Consider the following 10,838-nt stretch of genomic DNA (forward strand, 5'->3'; position numbering starts at 1 on the left):
AAGGCTAAGGGACATTTCATTTTCGTGCAGATTTTCTTGTTAAATCGAGTTGTTTTTATGCCTTTTAAAACTGTACAGTTTGACTTGTTAGCAAGTTTCCATGTCAGTTATGTGGACATCTGTGTAGTACTCCAGTAGACTATGTGAATCACATGAGGATTCAGAGCAATAGCCCAAACTTACTTCTAAATTGCGTCATGTTTTATTGTTTTAGTTTGCTGATTTTTTCGTTATTTTGTTTTTTTTGCCTTTTTGGATTAATCCTGAAAAAGGCACCAAGGGTGGACGAGTCATCTCAAAGCGGACAGGAAAGGTCCCCCAGAAAAACACCTGTGTTGCCAGTTTACTGAAGAAACTGATGGACATTGAGTAGGACTTTATATAAGTGAACCCTATCCTTTACACAACACACACATTCCATACACAACAAACACAAACATGATGTGTGTTAGTTGCACAATTTTTTCAGGTGTTCAGTTTTGAAGACCATGAATTGTAAACCTTTAATTCTTAGTCACTTAAGTCCTTTGTTTGGTTTTTTTACATGTTCTACTTATTTGGAGAATATTTTGTGGTTCTTTGTGTTCGCTGATGTTCGAGGTGCCACAAATGCAGTATTTTATAAAGGTACATTTATTTGACCATTCACTTATTTTTCCACAGCCCCTAATTTTGAGAATATTTTGTTATGGGTGTTTGCTGTTTACAAAACTGCACTTTAAATAAATAATTTTAATGGCTGCATTTTTTGTTACTTTTGTTTTAAATGTGTTTCAAGCTTTAAAGAATTTTTTAAATAATAAAGATGAATTTTTTGAAGTGATGATGCATTATTTGTGTTAAACCTTTAATGTTTTATTGGACAAATGTACAGTATATACTGAACAAAACAGCAAGACTGCTAAAGGGATTATATCAAAAGTGAAAAAAAATAATTTTGTAGCCTTTTAAGAACCACTTGAGAATAAACATTAATCAACTGTTAATTTTTGACAGTATTTTACTGTTAATGTAGAAAATAACAGCTTTATTAGCTTCAAAAATGAACTTGAAACATTTATTTATATAATGCTCTGTATGGTGGATAAATATGCTACTAAATTGATTTGGAACATGAGATCTGATGAAGTTAAAGTTTCGATGTAAGTCTCTCACAGATCTCAAATTCCTTCACTCCTAGAGCTGGATCTCTGGCAGGGGGAGCTGGAAGAACCATGGAACAGTCACTATCAAAGTATTTCCCTGTTATTCCTTCTGTTTCCTCTGACACAGCGCAGTATATTGTGCTGACTGCTCCTTCTTTAGAGCTCTGCGATTGAGAAAGACACATATAACACAAAAAGGATCAAGTCCTACACTAATAAAGCAAAACAAGTTAAGCTTCTTTCACATCTGAGATTTCAGTTCATCATTTCGACCTGTTCATGAAACCATGACCTTTATTAAATGCATTTGCTTTTAGAAAACTAGGCATTATAGTCATGCAGGTCAGTCTCTCAACAAAAAGCTGAACTTGTGATTTTATGGCCAGGAATGTTTTAACCTTGTTCCAGATTGCAGAAGGAATGAATATTTTAACCAGATGTCAAGTGTAGAATTTCTGGGTCTGCACTCACTTCCAGTAAAACCAATGTACTCTGAGTCATGGTTTGTATGTGTTGTTTAGCAACGATGCGTTAAGTGAGTGCTTTTGTGTCTTACTTTGAAGAAGAAAAATCCCACTAAATTGAAGAGGAAGCGGACGATGAAGTTATAGTTTCTCATGACTTCTGTCATGACTACACCAGGATGAAGAGAGTTTGCTGTGACTCCTAAAACACGCAGAATAGAAAAAAACTTTCGTTTGTTTGTTTGTTTGCAAGGACAAAAAATAATATGTTGCATTCTCTCTCTCAAATTGTCATAACTGCTTCTATTCTGCAATTCCAATCCAGTGGAAAAAGAATTCTTTAGTAACAGTTATACAGCTTGGCCTTAAATGTTTCCCTACCATTTTTTAGGCATGTTAATGGGAGGTGGATTAACTAATGGCAGGACATTGTGTTCTTTTTTTTTGGTAATGCCAGTAGCACAGACGTTACACATTATTTCTTTAAGTCTCCTTTTGCTCTCCTTTTAAAATCCTCGAGGTATAGAAATAATCAGGAAATAAAATAATTTAATAATATTGGGGAATGTTTACTATACTTTCATGCACTTTCAAAAGCCGCCCTTGTCAGACTATTTTATTACGAAGCAAATTAAAGGAAAATGCATTTATCCAAATGAGTACATCTATTCCAACAGAGTTCTTAATCAATTCCATACCTGCTCATCTAAATTTAATTTGGATTCCTACTTATTTTCGAATGACACGTGAAAGCTCAATGAAAAACAGTAATAAGGAAAGGTTTGCGTGTACCTGTGCCCTGAAGTCTACGTGCCAGCTCATTGGTCCAGATGATGTTGTGCAGCTTTGTGTGGTTATACACACTGTCCATCACATAGGTAAGATTTTCCCCTTTGAAATGAGAGAAGTCCACCTTCCCTCTCCGGTGATTCAAAGAGGAAACATTTACAATGCGAGCAGGGGCTGATTTCTTCAGCAGGTCTGCATGATAATAAAATGGCCATGTTATTTTCATATAAATATGCTGTGCTATTCCAACATTAACATTTTTGTCTTAGGCTACCTAAAAGCAAACTGGTAAGCAGGAATGGCCCAATGTGGTTGGTTGCAAATGTGGTTTCCAACCCATCAGCTGTAATTCCTTTTGGAAGGCCTGTGTAAGCAAACCAAAATGAAACTGTTGAATCAGATAGGCTAAACCAGACAGACCAACTAAACCAGCTAAGGGTGATTTCAGAATTATTTAGGGAATGTAAACAAGAGAGATAATTAAAGAGACGGTATCTACCTGAGGCTCCCGCATTATTGACCAAAATGTGCAATTCCTTCTGCTCCTCCAAGATCTGAGTGGCAAACTTCTGGATAGAGTCAAAGGAAGAGGTGTCAACCAGACGCAGATGTACATCCTCATTCCCACTCAGTTCAATGATTTCTTTCAGAGCTGATGTCCCGCGAGCCTCGCTCCTGCATGCCAGGATCACCCTTGCCCCACGACGGGCAAAGTCCAGGGCAACGAACTTCCCAATGCCTTACAAATAAAAGCAGTGTAACAGAAATGTGTCACCATAGAAGATATTACAACGTGGTCTACTGTTCAGTTATCAAAAGTTGTTTGAAAACTCGAACATTTAATGAATGACCTTAAAATATCGTTCATGCTATCCAACTTTATCTGTTTTTTTAACTGTTTTTTTTAGTTTGTCAGCAATGGTTTAATATGTATCTATTACCGTTGTCAGCTTGGACGCTAAAACACGATACAAAAGTTTCTCTTTGTACGTTTTAAAATGAGGCTGAGCTGTTTACCGTATCGATATTTCTTTGTAAACGAATTGATCGCTTTTTCACAATACTTGAAAAGAATGTCATAAAGTGTGTCATCCAGTGCGTAAATACATTTCGCCGCGCGCATTTAAAAAACATGATTAAACTTTTATTATAAACATTATAGTGAAGACCTTTTCAAATAACACCATTTTCAAAACTGAAAGCGAGTTTCTTACCTGTATTGGCACCAGTGACAATCACAGTTTTCCCTTTCAAACTCACAGGACAAGCGCTCGGGTCCCACGAACCTTTCCGCTGCGCGCGCAAAATCATGGCCAAAATCACCGTCGAAATCGCCCACGAGGGATGGCAATATATGTCACTCCACTCCCAAGACATTATAACGTTTTTGTGGCCCTAAATAATTCCTCGGTATGTTTAATAAGAAACAATTTTTAAATGAACGCTGAGCGCATTTCCTTGGTGACCACGGGCAAGGCTACGCACTGGGTGTGCGCACAGGGAAAGTATCAGTGCAATGCAAGTTATTCAATGCTGTAAATCTCCGTCATTCAATCTGAGTAGCTAGACTCCGCTTGGTCTTAACGTCTGAGTGCAACAATCATGGACAGACATGCTACACATTAACAGAGAACAACCTTGAACGGAAACACACTGCAATTAAACGTAAAATGAGATTTTACATTTTATCCTAAATCACCAAGAGGTTTTGTTAATATCAGACATTAAGCTTATTGAGAATACTCACAAAATATAACAAGAAATGTCAATTTACACATATGGCAGGCACTTTTTTAATTGCATTCAGGCATAACTTTTTATCAGTTTCTACCAATACAAGGTCCATAAATCATTAAAGTCATGTAATCTATGAGTTTGCAGTCCAAGGTCACTTTTGGATACAGGATTGCTGCTTTGGCCTCTAAAAAAAACCTTTAGAATGTTTTAGACCTTGGAAATTAAGAAAAAAAACATTTAAATCTGTGAGAGGCACATCCATGCCGATCATGTTTGAGCAATTCCAAACATATTGTCAATAAACAATTTGGATTATCATTGCATTTGTTGTTCTAGATGCATTTTTTTACATTTTAATATGGAACTTCCATGAAGTAACTCTCAAAAAAGTTAAAAGGAAATATGATGATGGTCTTACAATGTTCTTCTAATCCTTAGCATTCTTTTGGGGTAACAGCGTTTTGTAATATTTGCACCCTGTACTCTCTATGAATCAATCTGTGGGAAAGCACACAAATAACCTGGGATCATTGGAACAGGAAGTGACAGTTAAGCAAATATTCTTTCCCAAACTCTCTGACCTCACAAAGTGCTACCAAGTTGTTATCATTATGCAGTGTCCTTACTATTCACAGGAGTACACTTGGCCCTCAAAACAAGTGTTTGTTTATGTCTCAGCGTATCGGGTGGTTAAAATGAGCACAGAGCCACTATCTCAACACACCAGATGCAGAACGAGTCCTTGCAAACCCAGACTGGTGGAGACATCTCACATGCACTATTGAAACCTAAAAACAAATCGCCTGTAGTTTTAGTAAAAAAACAAATCCCTTTTCTTATATGATCAGCATCAGTTATGACTATGCACCGAAAATAATTTGCACTCAGCAATGTTCGACAGTTTATCTATTCTCTGAGTTTACATTTTTTTTACTTGTAAGAGTATAACTTGAAATAATGTGAAATTTATTGTTCAATGTTATGTGTTTCCATTTTAAAACTAGCAAGTACAAAATTGGTCATTTTTTCTAAATTTTGAATACTGTTTATTGTACTTTGGTATTCCATTTATTATGTATCTCTTACCAGATTTGTGAACCTGATCCAATGAGTAAACTCCCTAAGATAAACAATCTTTGCTACAAGCACAAAACCTTTGGCAGGCCATGTACTAATAACAGAGAATGAAAGTACAGAGTACAGAAAAACAGTTTTTAGTGCTTCAAATCCATAATTCTAGACAGAAAACTTTATATGGACGTACTAGGACTGTATTGGTTTAATGACTCGCTAAACATAATCTCTGATTATTTTTGATTTGACTGTTTTCTAAATTTATAAGTAGAAAATACTTAAAATAAAACAACATTTATATTAGAATATGTATTTAAAAAGATTTGTAGGTTGCGTTAAGCTTTTGTAAAATCAGTTCGCACATACATCAAAAGACTGCTATAATTTTCTCTGTGCATTAGCAACTCTAATGTCTTTTCCTGTGCCCCCCCTTGCACACCAACCCTAGAGGATACGCATGTGTTTAGGGGAGGTGCCAGTAGATTTGTATAAATAGACACTACTCAGCTGACTACAATCCAACCAAAGTTTGACATCCGTTCAAACAGCCTAAATTTGAATGACCAACCTCGACAACTGAGAGAAGACTAATAAAAGAAGAAAAAGAAGAGAGGAGAAAAAACTGAAAGTCATCGTAATGGAGGAAGGTAGAAGTCAAGGCCATGTGCAACAAACTATTGTGTCTATGTTGAAGATCAAAAATGAATGTATCCGTGTGTTCCTGGCAGAGGCCCTTTGCACGTTCAGCATGATGGTAAGCGTTTAAATCTATTGAAGTAAATATGCTGTCTAATATCCATTTTATTGTCAAAAATACTTTTGAATGAGTTTCATTGTGTGATGATGCCAAGGGTTAGGATTACGTGTACTTACACACAAGACATGATTGGTCAGTAGCCTCTCATTTTGATCAGGCCATGTGCGACATAAATCCTATTTTAAGAAGCATTGGCTAATATCACATGTTCTGTCATTGACAAGTGAAATCAGTACGACCGTGTCAAAAACAAAAACTCGAGCAAAGTATAATGTCATTGACATTAAAGGGACTCTCCCGTGAAAGTGTTTGATAAAATCAAAGTCCACCTTCTTACTGAAACCTGTTCACCCAAAAATAAGAATAAATTCATCCTATAGTCACCAACATATCATTTCAAACCTGCAAAGCCTTCTTTCTTCTGCAGAACACAAAAAAAAGGTATTTTAAAGAATGTTGGTAACCAAACAAAAATGGCACCTATTGACATTGTATATACATTTACATTACATTTACATTTAGTCATTTGGCAGACGCTTTTATCCAAAGCGACTTACAGTGCACTTATTACAGGGAAAATCCCCCTGGAGCAACATGGAGTAAAGTGTCTTGCTCAAGGACACACTGGTGGTGGCTGTTGGGTTCGAACCAGCAACCTTTTGATTACCAGTTCAGTGGTTTAACCCACTAGACCACCATCTCCACTATATACACACAATCGCCGAAACATTTCTCAAAATATCTTCTTTTGTGTAACATAAAAGAGTCAAATACTTTTATACACAAGTTTTAAACTACACGGGGGGCAAACTTAATGATGTTTTTTTTTTTGGGGGGTGAACATAAAAGAACACTGGCTCCATTTGAGAAATGACTTGAGTTCACATTGTAATGTCTGAATAAGATGTTTCTAGTTGTATAATATTTCGAGCTGTGGCCTTTTACACTGTTATTATTTAGTTTCTTCCAAAACACTCTTGTTGAATTTCAGGTATTCGGCCTTGGCTCTGTAGCTCAAGTGGTTACCGGAAATGGTGCATTCGGAGAGTATCTCAGCATAAACATCGGCTTTGCACTAGGTGTGGGTATGGGTGTTCACATTGGAGGAAAGGTGTCAGGTAAAACAACACCCACTTCTTGACCCCTGACACTTGGTCGCTAAATATTCTTAATAATGACAATCATGTTTATTCTCTCAAACAGGAGCTCATATGAACGCAGCCGTTTCTTTCACAATGTGTGTGTTTGGCCGCTTGTGCTGGAAGATGCTTCCTCTCTATGTCTTCGCTCAATTCATGGGTTCATTCTTTGCGGCAGGGACCGTTTTTTTTATTTACTACGGTGGGCAGATACACATTCTATTTTCTTGACCGTTAGTACGGTGTCTGGGCATATAAAAATCCCATAATGTATCTTTTCTCACACTAATACTTTGCTCTATAGATGCTATACATCATTACTGTGGGGGAAATTTCACTGTGTCGGGCCCAAAAGCAACAGCTGGAATCTTTGCAACCTATCCGGCCCCTTACCTCTCAATCTACGCAGGATTCTTCGACCAGGTACTTAAAAAGAATGTTAAGCGTACTAATATTATGATCCAGAAAACCTAATAATCTTAGTGACCCTTGTCTTTAAGAGTTAGAGTTTGTATTCCTGAGGTTGTTAATATAATATGGATCTTGTAAACTTGTCTAAATCAGGTTCTGGGAACCGCCATGCTCCTGTTGTGTCTGATGGCTCTGGCTGATCAGAGAAACAAGCCGGTGGTACCCGGAGGGGAACCTGTAGGTGTTGGGCTCTTGGTGCTTCTCATTGGAATCTCTCTGGGGAGCAACAGTGGCTATGCCATCAACCCCACACGAGACCTGGCGCCAAGAACCTTTACACTGATAGCCGGGTGGGGTATTGAGGTTTTCAGGTAAATAAAGTTGCATTCAAATCTCTAAAAGTGTATTTTAATATAAGCAAACGATCCGCAACGCATTCCTGCATTTTCAGCTTGCCAAAAATCCCATCCGTCCTAACACTTGATTTCCTGACATGCTTGACTTTACATCAAGGAGGATGTTTTTGATTTACTCAACCAGTCAAAAACAGGAAGCTTTACTTTGTTAGATCAGATCACATACCAATTTAAAGTTCATGAAGTCATTTACAGACGTTAACAGTTCTTTCTCTATCTTTCCAGGGCAGGTAATGGCTGGTGGTGGGTACCTGTAGTGGCGCCCCTATTTGGAGGAGTGATTGGGGCTTTCATCTACACAGCTTTTATAGAATTACACCACCCTGATGGCGGTAGCACAGAGATGCTGCCTATAAATTATCCTGAATGTGTTCCTCTAGAGAAATACAAGAAGGGGAGCACAGACAAAAGCGTATGAGGGTTTAACTTTCTAAACTGTTTAAGGACCAAGAATGTTATAGGGGTCATGACAAGAAAGTGCCATTTCCAATAAGGCCAGTTAGACTATTTCCAGCCTGTCATGGGAAACAAAGGTGATTTTCTCAGGTCAACATTCTCAGTGAATGCAAGTCTAATGTTTGTAAGCTATAAAGGAATAATCTATTGAAGAATCAGGACTGCCAGTGTCGGATCTTAAATAAATATCAAGGACACAGCCGTTCAGTCCATGAGAAACATTCCATGGGCTTTTGACACTATGGCAAAGTCATCGTTTAATCACGCTGTGCCTTCCTGAGACTGCCTGTCCTTTAGATGCAGAAACCTGTGCCGGCTGTTTCTTCTTGGGGGTGGGTGGTTTGGGTTTGCCGCGGAACGCTTTGGTCGGGTCCAGCTTGTTTAGTACAGAATCGCAGGATGCATCTGGATGAGGGTCAGTATGGAAGGTCAGGGGTTGGTAGAGGGCGGCCCATTGCTGCAAAAAAGTTGAATGCACAAAATGACAAAGGGTCATGGACATCTTGTACAGTATGTATTTGTAGATTACAAATTAAACCTGTGAATGTTAGATACAGGCCATCAAATGAGTGTAACCCATCACTTAAAGTCAACATAAAATGTATTTTCAATGAAAAATGTATAATGGGACTTGACTTGAGAATCCAATGGGAATTGACTGCATTGTAAGAAGTAGGTGTTTGTTGCCAGAATAGTTAAAGACAAAGAATTACACAAAAGAAATGTAATATTGGTCAAATGCATTGGTCATGAACAAAGACCAAAAATGTAAATTAATTTTAGTTTCTAGTTCCATGTTGACTTATTTCAATAAAGTTGATGATGAATGTTGCATATACTGTACGTTATTGCATTTGTTCAATGTAATTTTCTTGTATATTAATACATATTCTAAATGAAATAAGGACCCAAAAGTCATAATTTGGCATCCCTATTTTACTGAAATATAAGAGAAAAACTTAAACTGTTACCCAGTATTTCTTATTGACATGAAAATAGATTAGAGTGGACTTTCTCACCTTAGCTTGTGGACTAAGGCCATACGGAGTGAAATTATACTGCCATTCAGGAAGCCCAAAATATGTTATCATTAGCCTGTAGTAAGCAGTAAAGGAAGAGGTAACATAATGCCAGGAAAGAGAACGGTCCAAAAACCACACCTCACACTGCTGGGCCATTACACCTAGAGAGAACCAGCCATTTATGATACGTTATAAAAACATTTCGTATACCATCTCGAATAGGTTATTTAGAAAATGTATGAATACCTTGAGTGCAGTTTTTGTAAACCAGGCAGACTTTACCATTACCATTGCAGGAATCCAGCTCAAAGATTCGACTGCGAAAATCAAAGTGAGGCTTTTCCGGACTATCAGATTCTAAAAAAAGATAAATTACCTTTAAGTGTCTTTAAATTAAAAAAGGAATAGTAAAATTCATGCACCATTGCAGCTTTTTCTAAACCTAGACGCATTTAATATAATGCCCTACCATTAAAATACATCAAAACACAAGAAAATCGTACCATCTTCATTATTATCGAAGTCGAGATCAGCTAAAGTAGGTGCATTGGGTAGGGAATAAACATTCGACTGCAGCAGAGGGCGAAGCTGAGCAACACTGTTGACCATCATGCACCCTACTGAGACCACTTCATCTGAAAGACACAAATAGGGATACCGAGTACCCATTGCCAATAAAATGCATTGCAGAGATGTCAATAACATCTAGATTTAATAAATAGACTATTATAGATTTAATAGTGAGGATGTGTTTAGGAGCGCATCATCTCACTTTCCATCTTGGAGCTCCAGGTAAGTGTAAATCCATCTGTTGTTAAATAGAAATCTTTCAGATCCTCAGGTAAAGCACAATTGTTTTTCTAGAAAACATGAGACATTTGGTGTGAACATATCAAAGGATTGATATGAAAATAATGTGTTTGTATTGAAATAACTTCATACCTGCTCCCAGGAGAGAAGGTGTCGTTTCTCTGCTGGGGCTTTCTCTGCGAACCGTACGTCCAGCACACCCGGAAGTCTCTCTGTTAAATATTATATATGCAAAAGAATAATAACATCAATGCGTATGTAGCATCATTTCATCTTGCTATGATATCCAGGCTAAGTACTGCTCCCTAAATACGTTAAGCACTGCCATCTTACCTAAGACCCGGGTAATACCGAGAGTGAGTTTGTCAACAAACCCCTTAAACGTACTGTCATCTCTTGCATCCTCCATTGCAACGTCCGAAAATCACACATCCGATTCATTCATACCTCTGCAGAGTCATGCCGACCGATGCTGAGGTTACCAAGCACGCCGAACCAAAACATTACAGTTCTCAGTTGGTATTGTCCGAGAAAACGACAGATGTACGGTTTGACCAATAGCGTTCCGATTAACAGCGCGATACGTGCAACGGACGACCAATTAAACTTACCAGCGAG

The 10,838-nt window shown here is 37.7% G+C and overlaps 3 protein-coding genes across 3 annotated transcripts; 1 reads left to right on the top strand and 2 right to left on the bottom strand.

Annotated features, from left to right (window-relative positions):
- Positions 1-830: 830 nt before the first annotated feature.
- zgc:64106 (uncharacterized protein LOC393348 homolog) lies at positions 831-3,977 on the bottom strand. The gene is made up of 6 exons (XM_056730917.1): positions 3,613-3,977; positions 2,898-3,137; positions 2,673-2,762; positions 2,402-2,590; positions 1,702-1,811; positions 831-1,309 (listed from the first exon to the last, which is right to left on the bottom strand). Exons 1-6 carry the CDS (start codon positions 3,773-3,775, stop codon positions 1,130-1,132), a joined length of 972 nt encoding a protein of 323 aa, XP_056586895.1. The 5' UTR covers positions 3,776-3,977; the 3' UTR covers positions 831-1,129.
- Positions 3,978-5,717: 1,740 nt separating this feature from the next.
- On the top strand, positions 5,718-8,355 carry aqp7 (aquaporin 7). Its single transcript, XM_056730965.1, has 6 exons — positions 5,718-5,963; positions 6,958-7,084; positions 7,170-7,307; positions 7,410-7,528; positions 7,670-7,887; positions 8,158-8,355. The coding sequence occupies exons 1-6, from the start codon at positions 5,847-5,849 to the stop codon at positions 8,348-8,350; spliced, it is 912 nt and encodes a 303-aa protein (XP_056586943.1). The 5' UTR covers positions 5,718-5,846; the 3' UTR covers positions 8,351-8,355.
- Positions 8,356-8,633: 278 nt separating this feature from the next.
- Positions 8,634-10,730, bottom strand: tpgs2 (tubulin polyglutamylase complex subunit 2). The gene is made up of 7 exons (XM_056730966.1): positions 10,554-10,730; positions 10,353-10,432; positions 10,183-10,270; positions 9,914-10,045; positions 9,657-9,767; positions 9,408-9,571; positions 8,634-8,845 (listed from the first exon to the last, which is right to left on the bottom strand). Exons 1-7 carry the CDS (start codon positions 10,627-10,629, stop codon positions 8,639-8,641), a joined length of 858 nt encoding a protein of 285 aa, XP_056586944.1. The 5' UTR covers positions 10,630-10,730; the 3' UTR covers positions 8,634-8,638.
- Positions 10,731-10,838: the final 108 nt, after the last annotated feature.

The sequence above is a fragment of the Triplophysa dalaica genome, chromosome 19, assembly GCF_015846415.1.
Source record: "Triplophysa dalaica isolate WHDGS20190420 chromosome 19, ASM1584641v1, whole genome shotgun sequence".
In the NCBI taxonomy this organism is placed as follows: domain Eukaryota; kingdom Metazoa; phylum Chordata; class Actinopteri; order Cypriniformes; family Nemacheilidae; genus Triplophysa; species Triplophysa dalaica.